Below are 19714 nucleotides of genomic sequence, written 5' to 3'. Positions count from 1 at the left end.
AACTGTTACAGTAGTATGCTCTTGGCTTTCGTGATTGGCATGTTAGACAATTAATGCATCTTAAGAACCTGCCTTGTTCATATATCAGATGTGGAGGCAATCTCAGGCTCATCTAGGATAAAGAGACTGTTACCTGGCTGATCAGGGCAGATGTGAAAAAGTCGCTCTGACATTTTGCTGGAGTGTGGAGGAGTGAGTCAGTCATGGGCAGTGCTCACTGACCCACACTTGGAAAGCAGGAGGATCTAGCCTTTAATTATTAAGGCAGTTTAATTAAAAAAAAACAACAAAAAACCCCACTCACATGACAGTATATAGTTTCTTCTCTAACAGAGTACATTTTTGCTGACATAGTTTTAAAAGGGGCGGGGGAGAAAAGCTACTGAACTGGTTGGTGGAAATCACTGGTTAAGCACTTGGAACTTTGGTTCGGCGAAGTGCTAAACTAGCTTTTGACAGCAGTAGCCTCTTCTGCAGGTGCAGAGGAAATATTTTCTTTTCAGCTTGTTCTACTAGTTCAAAGTTAAGAAACAGGCCTGGAATTAAAAGTAGTAAAGCTTGTTTTCCCCTCTTTCAATCAATGAATTAAATGAGGTGTGAGGATTTGGTCTATAGTTCTAAGATCTTGAAGGACATGGTGACTAGAAACAATCAGTTCAACTCACTAGCAACATATAATACTTTTGTTAAATAAGTCACTTAGTTTTGTATATCAAAACTGTATTGGAAATCCCGTTTCTTATGTATCCAGCTCATTTAAGGTAGTTTGATTTAATATAAAAATTAAAAAGTGATGTTTGTACATTTTTAATTGAATTCTAATTTTCATCCAAATGGAGCTTTACCCAAGTCTAGTAAATGTATCAGTCATCATTTTAACAAATGTAAAAGTTAATAATCTGAATAATTGCAACTATGTAGCTTACACTGTACAGATAATGTATCCTCAGCAAAAAGTACCACCATATTTAGTGTAAAGGCTGAAGTTACTTTCCAGTCAACATGTTTTAATGGTTACCAACCAGTAAGAATCAAACCTTATTAGGAAAATAAGGACAAATGCAAAATAAGATTAAAATAGATTTAAATCAAAGTTTTCCGCTTGCTGATTTAAATTATTTAAACCTGATTTATGTCACTTTGATTTAAATCAATCCACTCTGCTTTCCAACATTAATCTAACCTTTAATCCAAAATCCTTTCAGAATGTGTTATGGCTGTTTTCAATACCTGTTTCCAAAACTAAAATTTTATTTGGGATTTCCTTAAGGTTCGGGCTGATTTGTGAAATAAATTTAACTATTTGGAGCAGCATATATATCATGGTAGCCCCCAGCAGTCCCAATCAGGATTGGGGTCCCATTGTGCTGGATAACAAAAAAACAAACAAAACAAAACAAAAAACAAACCAAACATCTTAGCTGGGAATCAAAGAAGTTCTAAAAACCCAGGAATCAGGAAACAGATCTTATAGAGGATTCAGTGTTTCAGAGCAGTTATGAACTATACAGATTTTTGCAAGTTAGGCAGATGTTTATTCTCCTTACTTGTCAATTCACCCTGTATAGTTCATTATACCCCAGGATTAACTGTACCCAACTACTAATTCTAGTTAATGCAAAACAGATTCACATTTTTATTGAAGACCTGGAAGAAAACCAAATCAACGGATAAACTTTGCAGATGACACAAAAAGGTTGAGGGAGTGATAAATAATGAAGAGGACAGGTCACTGATACAACCCTATCTGGATCATTTGGTAATACAACCAACTGTGAACGTATACAGCTATGAGCAAATAATGTAGGCCAAGTTTGCAGTACAGGAAGCAGTGACTGAATGATTTGAGGCTCATGGTGGATAATCAGCTGAATATGAGCTCCCAGTGCAATACTGTGGACAAAAGGGCTACTGAATTCCTCAGATGCATAAACAGAGGAATCCCAATTAGGAGTAGTACGTTATTTTACCTCTGTATTTGACACTTGTGAAACTGCTGCTGGAATATTGTGCAATTTTTAAATCAAGATTGGATGTTTATCTAAAAGATCTGCTCTAGGAATTATTTCAGGAAAGTCCTATGGCCTGCATAATATAGGTGGTTAGACTAAATGATCACAATGGTCTCTTCTGTTCTTAAAATCTATGAAGTATTCCAAGGTCCCTCTATCAATTGAGTATTAAGAATAAAGATAACTTTGGAACTTTTAAAAAAAAAGTTACAGTATGAAAGATATGGCCATCTGGTCTAGTTTCACTGATTTATAACTGTTTCACAATGTAGACGTTAAGGTTTAGCAAGATTATGTTCTTCCCCTGCAGTTGGTGTTCTGTTAGCGTACTAACATGCCCTGTCTGCTGCTGTTTGATATATTTTATATATTATCGCACTCCCCCAGTTACTTAGGTCTGAACACACAGTGCACTGTTCTTACCCATTGATATTACAGTTTTTTGGGTTACGAAAGTGAACTACATTGGATTCCAGGATTATTACATAATAACTAATGGAAACCTAATTCAGGGTGTGTGTCTGTGTCTGTCTAGTGGGCATACAAGATGAAACCCATGGAAGCGAAGGCTCTAGTTTGTAATCTTGTCAAATGCTGAGTATCAATCAATCTATGGCATCTGGAAATCCATGTACCACCAAATATTAAAGCCCCAGAGTTTCCCTTGCTTGCTGTAACCACTCAGTTTCCCCCCACCCATTTAGATGCCAAACCAGCATGTTTTCTAGACCTCAGCAGAAGCCAGTGCTGTAGTCAGAGTATGGTCTATCTAGTATAAAATGGGTTCTGGCCCTATTATATTTATAGTACAGTCACAACTAATTGTTTTGTACACAAATGGTGACCAAACTTAAGGTGATCTATTTTAAACATTAAATGTATTTTATACAAGTTACCTTATGCATAGCTGCTAGCCAGGCTGCTGACAGCTTCTTGTTGGAATTGAAGTCTTCACTGGCAGTAAATTTCATCTGTGTGAGCTCCTCTGACCCTGGTACCTTATACTGCAGGAGCATACCTGTGGCACGAGTATTGCCTCCTGAAAAGGGAAAATTAAAGTAGAGTCCTGAACAAGCAGTAGGAGAGCAAAGTATTTAGCCACCTAAGAAACAAAAGAAGAGGATGCTCTGTCCATAAATCACCAATATAACTCATTCCCAACACCATTTAAATGCTTTAAATGTCTTGCATTAACAGCTGCTGCTATTGTATGCTACTGTGTGAGCATGAACCACAATGTGTTACCAGAACCCAAAGCCAAGAATGCACGGTCAGAAGATCACTCAGGGAAGCTAGCAGCAAAGGGAATTATTGCTGGAAACAAAGCTATTTATATACTGACATTGCAAGAACACCTTTCTAGCTTGGTATTTTTCTAAGTGTTAGAAGTCTTAAAAATAAAATTCATGGTAATTCACCACAGTATCTTGCAGTTTGCAAAGAAATGGAAGGTGTTATTGTCAGATTTAAAAAAAAAAAAAAAAAAAAGGGTTCTTTCTTGATAGGAAGTCTGAAAGCTTCCTGGTCTCCACCAGATAGATGGGAGGACAGGTGGCCTCATGGTGGAAACCTACTATGAGGCCAAATAACTCCTGAAAGTATCAGCATATGGGGTGTGTCCACCACAGAGGATGGCTTCACTCAAGGAAGTGTGTGGGAGAGTACACCACCTTATATAATTTATATTCTAGCTGTGATTTTAAGATGTGTTGTTCTTAATAGGCCACCCAGTGAAAACAAGGAGGGAAGTGAAGAACGCACATTGGAATCAGGTTAGCCTTAAAGTCAAGAAAGATTCTTATGGAATAAACACGTACTGTAACATTTTGCACCTTATTGTTTGGGGCATTTAGTACACTATTCTAGGATTAACTAAGTCACCAGAACCTTCAAAAACCAATCCTCTTGCAGGTCACCTCACCTGCCTGATCCAATGTGCCTTATGAGGACAAAGGCCTCATTTATTTCAATGAAAAGATTATCTTCAGATGGGGTAGGGCCCTAAGGGGTCAGTGTCCTTATGGCACCATCCAAGAGAAATCCAGGCACAAAGATAATCTTGCACTAAGCTTCTGAAGCACCATGTTATGAGTTAACATGTTTTTCAATCTCTTTGCAAAAGGATTCCTCTGCCCTCTCCAATTTACCTAGTTGGATTATAAAACTGAGTACCTAACTTTCAGTGTACTGAGACCTTGACCAAATTCAGACTGTTGCAAATGTGATTACATGACACTGATCTGATCTACCAGTAAGCAAAAGTCAGTAGTAGGTTACAAACGATACAGCACACTGCAAGACAGGAGAAAAACAAATATAGTGACCTGTATTTTCTCTTTATGATTTACTTAGTCACAAACCCATCTTTCCACCCAAAAAAAGCCTCCCACACCACTTGGGCATAAAATAAATAGCTTCTCCCCTCCCTCAAAAGGGCAGACAATCCTTAGCTTAAGAATAAAGTCATGCCAAATGTACTGACTATCCAAAATTAAGATTTTTATGAATATCCATTTTTAAAATCTCATGACGTGCTAATTACATTTGCAGTACATTTCAAGTACATATACTCTACATACCCAGCTACACAAGACGATCGTTAAGATCATATACTGAAGCATAATAGCAAGATGATAATCCATGTTGAATATGCACACTTGCCCATGTATTTGTTATCAAAGATACTTAAAGAAAATCAATTTATTTACAATATTTCATTATGAGGACTGGAACAAAGCTTCCAACTTGTGCTCACTATTGTGATTTCACTACTGCTTTGGTCTAGAAACTGACCCAATAGCACACTGTTTGAAGCACCAATATATTCTCTTCATGAGACATAAGTGGAAGAAACTGAACTGTCTTAGTTATAGACCTACAACTCCAAAGCAATACTAAATACTGGTCACTTCTTCCGTTTCCATTTCCACCACTTATTCCTTCCATTTACCCCTTTATTCATTCATTCCCTCTGCTTCCTCATTTATTCTATAACCGACATTCAACACATCCACACATTTCTTCCTCTACCCATCCTCCCATCTTGAGCAGCAGTACTTTGGTCACTTCAGGAAGTGAACACTCTAGTGCTCACCCATTTGTACAACAGGAAGTGAGCAATGCATAGTGCCTGTCAGCAAGGAGAATAGCCACAAGTATATGATTTAAGGGAGCCCTGATCAAGGCAGAAGTATTTTAAGTCATCCTCCAATAGTCAAAATGTTCTCCACTTTAGAATTTAGATTGATAATCTCTGTGTTCCTATTCTTTCTAAGGGCATCACACAAAATACATGTTTAAATTCTAACACTTTTAAACACAGGTTGCCCAAAATTAATTTTAGTAAGATCTACAGATGGCAAAGAGGAGAGGAAGAAAGCAGCACTGAAAAGGGCATCATAACAGCATGCTCAGGTGAATCAAGTTCACAACAACATTGCTGACCTTCAGTAATGTGTTGGCTCTCCAGAAGGCTGGTATAAGTGTGAATATCTTTTTCTACATCAAGAAGGTAGGCAAGCAGTGAGAAGAAAAATTAGTCAGAAGAGCAGTGAATAAGGAAATTGAAGGAGCATTAAGATACATTCACACATTTGATTGACTACACTGGTCCCACATTCCACAGATGTGAGATTTACAATGGAAGTCCAGTAGTACTTGACAAAATTATTAATGGTAAAGAATCACTTTCGAAATCCTTGTTCCCATTTTTTATTTACTGTACTCTAATACTGGGTTTGCGCCTGATGAGCATATTTTGTAGGACTTGGGTAAAAGTTAGTTACCCCATTCAGATTTTGGTTGGCCACAATCAGGGGTCAGGTGAAAAGTAACACTCTGCATAATTGTTTGGTTAGCCACATACCAGTTAGATGTAGTTAACAGTTTAATTTGATAATACTAATTGGTCCCAATCTGTGGTTCTGACACTGCACTCCCATTAACTCCGGAGTCTGTCCCTTATAATGCTGGCTTCAAGCAAAAGCAGGCCACAGCTGGGTCCCGATACTTTCCATTCTGACGACTAAAGTTCTTCTCCACCACTACCCGTACTCAATCAAGAGTGCATCTCTATGGTTCAGGCAGTGGGAAGTGGCAGCAGGGCAGATGCCCACCGTCACTTCCTTCAAGATACAAAGTTCTACTGGATGAGGATCAAAAGGTCAGAAATCAATTCTGAATTCTTGAGTTTTTTCTAAAATGCTACTGTCAGCAGCCACAAGGATAGGCTTCCAAATGCTGCTGTTGTACTCCAAGTGAAATGAAGCACCCATATCTGAGTTGTCAGTGCAAAAGAAGGTGTATTGTTTTATTAGGTTAAGGAAAAGCGTTGCAAATTTGTAACTTATGACCATTAGTTTAGATTCATTGCAAGATTTACCTCCAGGAGTAAATCCCTCGGTAAGAATCTGGACAGTCGAAATCTGTGCAATTTCAATTTCATAATGGCTGTCTCCATCCAGAAACAGATATCTACACAACAGAAGAAAACATTGCTTCTTACAAGTGTGTCATTTTGTGAACTTGAAAATTAAGTCTGATTCAAGAGAAACAACAGGTTCTACCAACAGTATCCTGGCAGTTTATGTACTTTAACACAAACCTCACAGGAATTAATTCCCACAGACAATCACAAGCTGTAAAGATAGGAAGAAAAGCTTTTAACACAAAAAACCAACCAACCAAAGAAACACCGCCTTCCACCAACCTTCTGATCTTCAGTTAAAGCCAGTTGAAAGCTATGGGCCAGACTGCCAGGTGCCTCTTGCAAAACTTCCTGCAGAGCATCCTCAAGAGGAAAAGCGACTGAGGCATTTTGAAAGATTGTCTAACCATCTATAGCCTGAGGATCACACTCAGCTCTGTGAGGCTGGAACCTTATGCATGAGTTCAGTTTTTAAAACAAACATTTTGAAACAATTTTTTCAATGGTTAAATTTTTCCTCTCATGCCCTCTCAACCAGTACCCTTCCCATTACTGTTGGCAACACATTATTTATATTCCAATAGCACTTACAAGTCATCTAAGGTTGAGATCCCACTGTACTAGGCACTATACAAACATACAACAGAAGACTGCACCTACCCCAACGTGGTTAAAACAAAAAACGAACAAAAACTACAGACAGTAGGCAAAAAAAACAAAAGCAAGCAAGCAGTCTGGTGGCACCTTAAAGACGAACAAATTTATTTGGGCATAAGCTTTCATGGATAAAAACCCACTTCTTCCATGAAAGCTTATGCCCAAATAAATTTGTTCGTCTTTAAGGTGCCACCAGACTCCTTGTTGTTTTTGTGGATAAAGACTAACACAGCTACCCCCCTGATACTAGACAGTAGGCAGTTTAAGATTACACTCAATTTCTTTCCACTGTTATTCACAATCAACCAACCAACCCACCCTCTATTCTGTTCACCTCCAATAGGGAATACTCCACCTCCCTCTGGCTGTAGGAGTTTAAATTAAGAACCTGCCAAAATTATCTGAAGGTACCCCCCTGGCCGTTTCATCTCCCACAAAGAAATGGACAGGACACTCACCTGGTCTTTTGCACACCAGGTGTCCACTACCAATGACTTCCATCCCCCACTGAGGCGAGGGGCCCTACACTGCCCCTCCATTCTTCCTACCAAACCCCACAACCTTGGGGTCAGCAGATTCTCCTCTCCTCCTCCAGAGCCAGGCTTTCTTCTTTCCGAAGAACTCTAAAATTCACCCTTTTTTCAGTATCCATTACCAAACTCCTAGTCCACACGCTGGTCCTCTCCCAGTTTAACTCTGCAAGACATATACCTGTCATCATCCTGAGGATTCTGCTTGTATATTGTACCTCTTTATCCCCCACATTCATCTGATGCAAGTCTTTGCAGATTAACAGCTCAGAGGGGGGTTAAGGACAATCTTCCTTTGCGTGTACATCTAATGGTTTTGGAAGCTACCAGTACACAAATAAAAATGAGACTAGTCACGTGGACTGTACAGTAGGCACAGTATACAGAACTCATTTCTTCTAGACAACCAGCGAGCAGACAGCAACAGTCTGTCACTACCTGCCTAGCCAGATTCAAATTAATGACTTACATGCAAAGTGCTTCATAATATTCCAACATTAATGTCTGGAGCCATCCAAGCTTCTTAGGGTATGTCTACATTGCAAAACAGAAAACAAAACAAAAAAAAACACACACACACACCCCACCCCACCACACGCACACAACTGAAGCAGTGAGTCTCAGCGCCCAGGTCAACTGACTAAGGCTTGCTCTACAGGGCCAAAAATAGCAGCGTAGGCATTCCCACTCCTGCTGGAGGCCTGGCTGAAACCTGACAAGGGTGGCTGATCTCAGAGCCCAGACTCCAGCTCAAGCAGGAACATCTACACTGCTATTTTTAACCCTGTAGCATGAGCCTGAGTCAACTGACCCAGGCTCACATTCACTGCCATGGGTCATTTTTTGCAATGTAGACATACTTTTAGTGTAAATTTTTGCTGTGATCAGCAAGGTTTCATGAACAAAAACAAACAAAAAAAACCCCCAAAAAACAACCAGACTGATGATGCATCATATGACAATAAGCCCAAAAGGGCTTACCCTCTGCTAATCCCTAGGGCCCTACCATTTCAGGGCAGTGTGTCACTGACTCTGAAATAAGCCCTTCCCCATGAAATCTGATCTCCCACTTGTTGCTGGAGTGCCCCAGTCAGGGGGCTCCTGGCTGCAAGTCCTGGCTAGACAGGGGAGGGAGAGGACTTGTCTTTTCCATGCACAGCCACTGTCGCTCTCAGAGGGAGATCAGACCCACCTCGGAGTACCTGCCTCACCCCACTGCAGGAAGCTCCAGCCCCGGAGGTTCCTGCAGCTAGATAAGACTTGTGAAGGTGGGTCAGATATCCCCCTGCTCTTGGGAGCACCCCAGCCAGGGAGCTCTAAGCTGTGAGTCCTTGCTGGGCTAGGGAGGGACAGGACCAGTGTTCCCTCTAGTTTTTTCCACCCATGTGCGGAATTAATTTTGTTATATGCACCAATATGACACATCACCTCCATATTGGTGCACATAACAAAAATTCATGTGGTGGGGGTGGGGCCGACTGGTTCGGAGTGTGGGAAGGGGCTCAGGGCTGGGGCAGAGGGTTAGGTGCAGGGGTGTGAGGACTCTGGCTGGGGGGGGTGCAGACTCAGGGGTGGGACTGGAGACGAGCGGTTTGGGGTGCAGAAGGGTGTTCTGGGACTATGGTGGGGAGAGAGGACTCCCCCCAGCTCTCTCCCGCCACAGCAGCAACTGGGCTGTGGGCGAGAGGTGCCTCTCTCCACCATGGCAGCTCCAGGGCTGGGGCTGCAGGATAGGCGCCCCTTCCCCAGCAGGTCGGGTCCGGGCTGCCCCGGTCGTGCCTGAGGCTGGGCCGTAGCAGAGTTGGGGCCAGTGGAGGGCCGCCGCGGCAGGTTGGGAGCCAGGCTAGGTTAAAGCCATGGAAGGAGCACCCCTCCCCTGGCCGGTTCCTGGGTGGGTTCTCTGAGCACCTGTGCGGCACTAAATAGGCTGATGCATGGCTGCGCAGCTTACAGAGAACTTAGGACAGGACTTGTCCTTCCCTTATATAGCAGCTCTTGGTGGAGATCAGACCCACCACCAAGTGCCTGCTTGCCTCCCCCCTCCTCCAGAAAGCTCCAGCCCTAAGGGTTCCTGCAGCTAGAGGAGATTTGTGGAGGCAGCTGGATATACTCCTGCTCCTGGGAGCACCCCAGCCAGGGAGCTCTTAGCTGTGAGTCCCTGCTGGGCTTGGGGGAGAGATGACTTGTCCTTCCCTTGCATGGCAGCTCAGAGGGGGGAGGCAGGCAGGCACTTCTGGGTACCTTTTGGGTTGGGACCCCCACGGTTACAACATCATGAAATTTCAGACGTAAACAGCAGAAAACGTGAAATTGACTAATTTTAAAACTCTCCGGCCATGAAATTGATTAAAATGGACGGTGAATTTGGTAGGGCCCTAATCATACCATGTACTCACTTGCTGATTCTGGAAACATTTTAGAGCACAAACCAGCAGGAATGCTGTAGAGGCAACACACAAGACCTCACGAAGAGCGGGGATGGGGAGATTAAATAAAAATTTTAAAACCTAACCAGATTTAACAAGGGCAGTTTCCATTCTCATTTCTCACCTCTGGTTGTTGGAAAGTCGACAAACCATCATCTCAGATTTTTCTGATGTTCCCCGAGCAACAGAGAATGTAGCACCTTAGTAGAAAAAATTTCCCAAAAATTTATTCAGTTATTCAAATGCTAAATTTGTAATTTAAGAAAGAAGCAAAGTTAGTGTATCAAGAACTTTTATAAACTTTTGCACTTCATGCACCTATCCTAATGGCTTGAATACCTTAAGCTGCGTTATGCTCTCCATTTTACCCAATCTATTTAAAAAGTTTAATCCTGAAAAACACATCAAAAGAGTTCACTGTCACCATCAATAGCAAAATGGTGCAGTTGTAACTAAACATCCTGCGATCAGTTAATATTTCTTCTCCAGTGTGTCACTCCTGGAGGAATTCTGTGCTACTGCGCGCGCACATAATAAGCTGCGCACAGTTTTTGTGTGCACAGAAAAAAAGCTTCTGCTGAAATGCTGATGCAGTTCCACCTTTTGCCCACCAGAGGGCACTGTGGCACAGGAACACAGCAGCAGCTCCCAGCCAGCAAGGGAAGAAAATGAGCCTGTCTTCTTCGCACTGCTTGCCCGGCCTGGCCCAGGAAACAGGGGCAATGGGGAAACAGATAGCATGGGGTTGCTGGGGAGGACAGACTGGGGCAGGGACTGAATGGGAGTTGAGGCACGGGGCCAAGGGTGGTGCAGGGCCACATGGTGATGGGGGAGGGAGATGCAGGGCAACATAGGGACAGCGGGTGGCTGAATGGGGGTACAGAGACATTGGGAGAGGGGGGTGCAGGGCCACATGGGGATGCAGGAAGACCTGGGGACAGGGGCAGATGTGCCTGACTGAATGAGAGAGGCTAGGTGTCAGCCAGGGTCTGCATGGGGGGATGCTCTTTAACCATCCCTCCCAACCCCCCCCCCCCCCCAAAACCTGTTGTACATACTTTTCCCACTCATACCCAACAACCCTCCAAGTTCACACAAAGGCTCCTTCCCAGCAGTTTACTTCCCTCTCCCTCAGCTCCTCCATTACCCCCAACTCCCACAAGCATTTGCACTGCTTCTGAGGGGTGCAGGAAATAAGGTTCTGTACTGTAGTTTATATGAATTACTGAGAGTTGTGTATCAATATGCCTAGTAATGAATCTATTTGTCAAAAGATTTCCTGAACCTTTATTGTTGTCTGTATTGTTACAGACATACTTGCCGACAGGTATTTTGAAATAAATGACCAAAAATAATTGAAACTGGTGTGATACTGTGTTTAGACAAAACATGCAGAATTTTGCAGATTAAAATACTGTGCGCAGAATTTTTAATTTTTTGGCCCAGAATTCCCCTAGGAGTAATGTGTGTAGATTGTTGTATGTTTACTGGATTTAAGGCACACCCTCAACGTCAAAGCAAGAGGCAAAGGACAGTATCAAATGATTGTTGGACAGTTTCCTGCAGCTACACTGGACCATTTTTTGTAATCAAATATTGCAGTTAGTAAAAATATTATAGAAACTTTTTAAAGAAGTGTACAGAATATACAGAAAGAAAGATTTTATTGGCAGGTAGCCGTTCAATTCAGGACTGTCCCATGCTCAGATTTTCTTAGTTACACCAGTGTAAGTCAGGACTCCATCAAAGTCAATGAAGTTATACTGCTGTACATGAGAAAAATAAAATAATCCTCTTACAAATAGTTTGTTTAAAAGCCGTATGTGCCTCACCTCCAGAGCACATTATAGAATAACCAGTGCATTATATTATACGTAATCCATGTGTAGATGTGTTCGGAGAGCACGTTTCCCTCCCCATTAGGAGCACTAATTTTGGTTCAGTCTTTCACAAACCAAAGAGATCAAAGTGTTAAAATTAAAATGTAAGTGTTCTATAGAAATTGGTACATTCCTTCCTAAGCTCATGGAGCTGTAGGACATCTCACATGGAACATGCATTCTAATTAGGAGGTGTGCTTTTGCCTAACTACTGAAAATACCTATTAAAGTCACATTCAGCATCCCTTGAAAGGCATGTTCCCAATTATAAATAGTCACAGAATATTTTTAAAATTTAAGACATCAGATTCTTCATTTTTAAAAGTAGTGCAATCAGGGCTCCAGTTATATTTCATACTACTCTTTAAATCTATTTACAATTGACAGTTCAGTGACAATCAGAGCCACCTACACAGTCTAGGGAGGAAGAAGAGATCAGAGGCTGAAATGAAGTTTGAAGCATGTATTCTCTCTCATTAGAAGAATTCAAAATTGTTCTTTTTACTGTTAAGTGTGTATTTGATCCACATTGTGATTTAATAAAGTGCAATATTACAAGAGAGCTATTATCATGACCTCATACATTCATCAGCTAATAAGAGGCAGAGTTCCTTTGACTGTAGGAGCAGAACTTTTAAAATATATAAAAATAAAAATCTCATCTCCGAAGAACAGATTTGGCTGGATAACAAAATAATGGGCAAACAAAAAAAAAAATGACAGTGGGAAAGTATTTCAAAGGAGATTTCTAGAGACTGCAACATAGCGCCTTACTTGACAACACAAGGGAATTAGATCTGCTATTTATCTCATTTGACACTCACTAGAATAACTATGTACAAGATCAAAACAACAGTTGTGCATGCAGTACTTACCATTCATAAGCACTTTAAGCTGCTTGTCATAAAATTCCGTTTCTTTCTGAGAGATGAGAGCACATTCAGCACACTGACGCACAGGATCTACAAAGCACATACGAGACAGAGGCACTTTTTTGCTGCAGCACTTGTCACAAAAGCACTTCCCACATCTCCGGCAGTGGTGCTAGGCAAAAAATAAAATAAAATAAAATAAAAATACTAATATTACAAAAGATGCAATTAATACAGAGCTGATAATGTTACCACATCAAGAACACTAGTACTCCTAAAGCATTGGCATGCTCGCCTAGTTTCTCTTGTGCAAGTAATACCAAGATACACAGAGGGGAAAAAAAATACTAGATATGGCTAATTAAGTGTCACGTGATTCTAGAGATAGTAAGAAGTGCTAAAATGACATCTCTGGAGACTGGAACACTAAAGACGGTCTAGCATGAGCAATAGCAGTGCAAGCTTCTCCAGATACCTGAGCCCTGTGCTTCAGGTCTGACCAGAGTGAAAAAGGATGAAAAGGAGTCTCCATGGACCATTAAATCCTTGTCCTCACTGTCAAAAAGACTGCAAAATATAATGGTGGTTTGCATGTCCTCTTCACTTTCCACTGGGTTCCATCTTTAGCCCATGCCTCTCTCTCCAAATATTTAATTCCATGTCTAAACAGTGACAGAACCAATTCCAGGTTTTAGAGACAGGATTAAAAATAAAAATCATTAAATCAGAAATAACAGTTAGTAGAACAAGAAAAATCCTACAAGCGTCCAGTGAAGTTGAGATAATGGCAAATCATTTGCCAGTGTGATAAGACCTATGTCACAGCAATTCTAAGTTCTCAGCAAGTCAGCAGTGGCAGCTATCCCTCAATACAAGGATGTTACCTGCCAGGAGGAAGAAACTTAAGATAGCTGACAAGTCCAATCTGTGCTCTACAGGTTTTTCCACATACATGACAGGGGGTTGCTTGGAGAGAGCACAACTGCTGGCCAGGATGATGTACATTTTCCCTCTACCTGTGCTGTTTCTCAGCCTCATGAGCAAAGCAATTCTCTTTAAAATGGTTGAGGCTTGATGTATGATGCGATGCCATTGCAGTCTATTGCCAGCCAGCTCTTCCCAATTCGTGGGGTCAACACCTCCCTTCTTAAAATATACTTTCCAGTGAGTCCTTGTAGCATTTTTTGCCCCTGTGGGTCCTCTTACCATGACTAAATTCAGAAAAGAGGATTTGCTTTGGAACACAAGTATTGGCCATCTACACACAATGACCAGCCCAGCGAAGCTGATGTTTCATAACCTTCGCCTCAACACTGGTGATGTTAGTTGCAGAGAGAATGCTGGCACTGGTGCAACGGTCTTCCCATCTGATATAGAGAGAATCTTCCTAAGACAGCACTGTAGGTGCCACTCGAGATGCTTAAGATGGCTTTGGTATGTCACCTAGGTCTCACACCCATAAGGGGAAGTGAGGATCTTAGCTTCCATTCGCAGCTCTCTCTCTCAATAAAGACATGACAGAGCAACTTTCCAAAGGATGTGTTGGCACAACAAGTCCTATGTTTGATCTCCACATCAAGATTGGCTGTCTGGGAGAGATAACTACCAAGGTAAGGGAAATGCTCAACATTTTTCAGGCTTTAACCACAGATGACAATTTGTGGGAGAAGGGGGGCAACTTATCCTGGGACAGGCTGATGGAGCATCTTAGTCTTCCCAATGTTGTGGGAAAGTCCCAGGCTATGATAGCACCACAGAAAAAAAAATCTAGGGTGGACTGCAAGTCAGCCTCGGTGTGCATGGGGATAGCACAGTCAACATACTGAAGGTCTATAATAACAGTTCTAATGACCTTTGTTTTAGAATGAAGATGCCACAGGTTGAAGAGCTGGCCATCCATGTGATTCTTCAAGAATTGGGCTTGAGTAAGGCAGTCACAAATAAGAATCAAGATCACAGCAACGTAGATGGGAAAAAAGGGTTGGGGCAGTAACGCAGCCCTGCTTGACATCAGTCTAGGCAGTGAAAGGGTCCATCTCTAACCCATTAAAGATGACAGTACCGGTCAACCCATCATGAAGTAACCTGAGAACGTGAATGAATTTCAACGGACAGCCAAACCTAGACCTTCAATAACAGTTCACAAAGGAGGGAATCCAAGACCTAAGTTAGGTCACTAAATGCCATGAACAGTGGCTGGTGTTGTTCTATACACTTCTCTTGGATTTTTTTGTGCAACAAAATATGAGTCAACAGTGTGCCCTTGTTGCCAAGAAGGCCAATGGCATTTTGGGATGTGTAAGTAGGGGCATTGCCAGCAGATCGAGGGACGTGATCGTTCCCCTCTATTCGACATTGGTGATCCCTTATCTGGAGTACTGTGTCCAGTTTTGGGCCCCACACTACAAGAAGGATGTGGAAAAATTGGAAAGAGTCCAGCGGAGGGCAACAAAAATGATTAGGGGACTGGAACACATGAGTTATGAGGAGAGGCTGAGGGAACTGGGGATGTTTAGTCTACGGAAGAGAAGAATGAGGGGGGATTTGATAGCTGCTTTCAACTACCTGAAAGGGAGTTCCAAAGAGGATCGCGCCAGACTGTTCTCAGTGGTAGCAGATGACAGAACAAGGAGTAATGGTCTCAAGTTGCAGTGGGGGAGATTTAGGTTGGATATTAGGAAAAACTTTTTCACTAGGAGGGTGGTAAAACACTGGAATGCGTTACCTACGGAGGTGGTGGAATCTCCTTCCTTAGAAGTTTTTAAGGTCAGGCTTGACAAAGCCCTGGCTGGGATGACTTAATTGGGGATTGGTCCTGCTTTGAGCAGGGGGTTGGACTAGATGACCTCTTGAGGTCCCTTCCAACCCTGATATTCTATGATTCTATGTCGGTGGTGCCCCGACATAGAATGACAATTTGACCACCTTGGGATTCCGGAAGGATGTCTTTGGTAAGAGGCAGGAGATTGCTCGCATCCTTTTGAACAAGGATCTTCCCCGCAATGGAGAAGAGAGCAATGCCTCAATAATTCCCTCACATTGCCAATATTGTGACCATTTTTAAGAAACGGGACAAGTCACTCCTTACGTTGGGTAGAATTTTCTCATGAACTTCAGAATCGTGCCAGTTGCGAGACTCTTCACAATGCCTCATTGAGAGGTTCTCTGACCTACCTGACAACGTCAATGACATCCAAATACATTGGGAGGAGTTCAAGACCATTATTCACAAGGCATATGCTGAATTCACAAGGCATATACTCCACTCACCGTATTGGATATGATGAAAACAAGGAAATCCTAACACTTATTCATCAGAAGAGAAGCACATTTTGCACTTGGTAAAATGAACCCTCTAACCAGCAAAAAGAGACACCTATCAGCTTAAAGTTGTAGTTCAAAGGGGGCTGCATGACATCAAGAATCAGTGGTGGCAAGCAAAGGCCATGGAGATCCAGAGCTTCACTGATCCACATGACATGAGAAGCTTTTTTCAACCGACAAAAGTCACTTACAGGCCACATTCAAAGGACACAACCCCTCTGCAATCTCAGGACAGCTCCTCCCTTCTTAAGGGCAATGTAACCCTCAAGCAATGCTGGAAGAAGCATTTTGAGACACTATTGAACTGCTAATCTGAAGTCTCAGCTGCCACCACCCAGTCCATTCCTCAGCATTCAGTAATAGAACCTCTTGCTGACCCTCCATCTCCTGAGGAAGTTTGGATGCCATCACTCAGACTTGAAACAACAAGGTCCCAGGCCCAGATGGCATCCCCATGGAGGTCCTCAAAGCTAGTGGAATAGCACTCGTGCAAAAGCTTCAATTTCTCAGCTTGCAGTGGGACCCCAAATCACTATTTCCACTGGAAACGATGACAGGCACAATAGTTATTTCTGGTTTGAGATCACAGAGAAAATTAAGTAAAACTCTCCGTGGGAGATGGAGCATATCAAGCAACCAACTTATGGATCAAAGTAAGTTTCAACCACTGATGTGAACGAACAATAGCTTGAGTTTCTGAATATTTCTTTAATTAGGGAGCAAAACTTATGTGCGGAGAACCACCAATAAACCTCTCCAATATGCCCATTCTCCTCATTGATCAGCCACATTTACTTACCATAGTTACCAGTCTAATACTAAGTCCTGAAGATTCCCAGTATCCCATATTTAATTAGATTTATTTTCCATTTCGTTACACTGTATCTGTTGGGTTTTATATTCCAAACAACAAATTGCAAAACAAGAGTTTCAACCCAAGATGCATCTTACATCCATCTTTCTTCCTTTCCATCAGTGTATGCTAGCAAAATGTCTGTGTAATTAGGTAGTTATGCAAGGAATGTTATTCATTGCTAGTTTGTGCAAAAGTCAGCAGGACAATCATTCTAGCTATCTAAAACAATTCTGCCTCCCCTCCTTCAGCAAAATGCTCCGTCTCCTCCGACGGTAGTTCCCAGTAAGACAGCATCTTCTCTATGCTGCTTGCTAGTAAAAGTTCATGCAACAGAAGACAACATAAAAGTTAATTAAAATACTTCTATATGGATGGACTGAATTACATGCCCAATGCAGCCCACCTCATTAATTTCAATGAATTACTGTTCATAATTCAACAAAAGAACTAAATTTTACTTATAGCAATTGCATCTTTTGCCAACATCTTCACCCATTATTTGTTTTGCACATTTTGTCTAATTACTTTATAAACAGGCTCTCCCTAGAATCCAAGCCCTGAAAATAAGTTTTCCTAATATTAGACTCTTTCACTCACATAACTAATTTTTTATGCAATCTGAGTGTACTGAAATGAACGTTTGTTGTTTACTTGTCAGCATTACTGACAACAGCATATTTTGAGAAGTGTTACTTACATGTTGCCTCAAAACTAGCAAAGTATTTTAGTCCTAAAAACAGGCATTTATTTTAAATTTCACAGCAGAATAATAGATTAAAAAGAATGAAGACATATTCCTGGGGGGGGGGGGGGAACAAAAGCTATTTTTAAGGCATGTGAAATTTTGGGTGTAAAGTACTTGACAGCATCCTTTTGAAACACAGGTTTCAACACATTTCAAAACAAGAGTTCACAAAAAAAGTTCCACAATTTAATGTATTTAGGCTATTATGTTTTGTTGCTCTCTTACCTTTCTGGTTATGAAATCAAACTTAGTTTCACACTGCATACATCTTGGACACTAGAAAACAGTAAAGAGTACAAGATTTATCTACATCTTTATCCAGATACAATGCACAAGACTAAACATATTAGAGTAATTTCTAGGAAGTTAAATAGCTAATGAATTTCCATACAGTATCTAAGTAATGCTTGTTTCTCACTTATCTTAATCTTCTGAACATGTGTGTGGTAGGCAAGTACTATCCACATTTTACAGAGAAGAAAGAGCAAAAAAAAAACAACTGATTTTCCCTAGGCACAAAGTAAACCAGTAACAGTCAGGATTACAACTCAGGAGTTCCAATCTCCTGCATAGTCCATTAGGCTATGTGGCCACTTCTGTGTTCCAAATTTGTATAGCGTACACAGAATACAATACAAGTTATTCATTTATTATACTGTTACATATTTTTAACTCACAAGTGTTGTTAGTTTATGCACTTTAACAACATTATCAGTAGTTAAAATATCTGAAAAATAGCATATTTATCTTGGAAGTTCTGTTCCCTCCTTCCTGCTGCAACCATGAAGGCTAAATCGATATCGGCAAAATTTCACTTGATAGTTTAGAACTTTTTCCTAGAAAGAGCTTGGTGAAAGAAAATTATATATATATATGAAGTAACTTTAATTTCTTTTCCCCCTCTCATTAAACATTTGATAAGAGCCACCTGCTCTGGGCTTTGTCGTCTAAATTGGTAACAGTGCTTGAGAGAAACTTTATTCAATAAGTATTAGATGTGGTCATTATCATGGCATTTTCTATGCAGATACTAACAAAACCCACCCACTAACATGCTGATCTACAGCACTATTTTACATCACTGGCATCTTCTGCAAGACCCTCATTTCTACATTGTTTCAATCCAACACATAATACCAGATAATTTTTCAGTTACAAAGCCTTGGATAGTATCAGGTTTATCTGCTAGGCTATTAATGCAATGTTGTGTTTGAACATCTGGGACAGGTTGTAGTATGTTCAGGTTCTGCATTAGCTTTTGGAACTATGAAGACTATAAGCTCTTTAGACCAGAGCCCATCATCATCTTATGTTTGTGCCATGCCTAGCACAATGGGGGCCTAATCCCTGTCTGAGACCCCTAGATGCCAGTGCAATACATATAAAAGTATCTAAAATTGAGAGCACAAGGCAATGGGTTGGGAGGTGAAGGGGCAAATGGTGGAGAGGGGCAAGAGAATACTGCAGTTAGGAGTACTGTCTTTCAGATGATATATTAAGCCAAGATCTCTCTTGCCTTCAGTCATCATTCAGGTGAAATATCTCATGGACCATTTTAAAAATTGTGCGATAAGACACTGTGCCTCAGTTAATATCCCCTTTCAACAGGCTCCAAAACAGAGTATCAGAATTTAAAATAAAGCAGGTTGTAGAGTGATCAGACAGCAAGTGTGAAAAATAGGGACAGGTGGTGGTAGGGTAATAGAAGCCTATATAAGAAAAAGACCCAAAATTGGGACTGTCCTTATAAAATCGGGACATCTGGTCACCCTAGCAGGTTGTAATGTTCAAGGTTGAGAATGAACTAACTGCTGAGCATACAAGAGCTGTTATTTGCCTGTTGTTACCATGCTCCCAGTATTTAACTCCTTACTTTTTAAAGTTCTTTAACGTAACTAGAACTTTCGTGATCTATTTCAGAAAGTTCTAGATATTTCAGCAGGTTCCAGATCAGTATCAAAGTTCAATAGCAAATACTACCCAAGA

At 41.3% G+C, this 19714-nt stretch overlaps 1 protein-coding gene across 4 annotated transcripts in view; it reads right to left on the bottom strand.

Moving 5' to 3' along the window:
- The window catches only part of ZFYVE21 (zinc finger FYVE-type containing 21), a 36813-nt gene that overhangs the window by 12903 nt on the left and 4196 nt on the right, over positions 1-19714 (bottom strand). For 3 of the 4 annotated variants that reach the window (XM_073349787.2, XM_073349788.2, XM_073349790.2), the window contains exons 2-7: positions 17954-18004; positions 12807-12975; positions 10176-10251; positions 6394-6485; positions 5457-5510; positions 2909-3051 (exon numbers count right to left, since the gene is read on the bottom strand). In XM_073349787.2, the coding sequence (XP_073205888.1) occupies positions 2909-3051; positions 5457-5510; positions 6394-6485; positions 10176-10251; positions 12807-12975; positions 17954-18004 (585 nt within the window). The remainder of the gene's footprint in view (positions 1-2908; positions 3052-5456; positions 5511-6393; positions 6486-10175; positions 10252-12806; positions 12976-17953; positions 18005-19714) is intronic. The other variant, XM_073349789.2, reaches the window with a different exon arrangement.

Source organism: Lepidochelys kempii, chromosome 6 (genome assembly GCF_965140285.1).
Source record: "Lepidochelys kempii isolate rLepKem1 chromosome 6, rLepKem1.hap1, whole genome shotgun sequence".
Lineage (NCBI taxonomy): Eukaryota > Metazoa > Chordata > Testudines > Cheloniidae > Lepidochelys > Lepidochelys kempii.
Note: the sequence above shows the minus strand (reverse complement) of the source record. Positions and strands in the feature narration are given on the sequence as shown.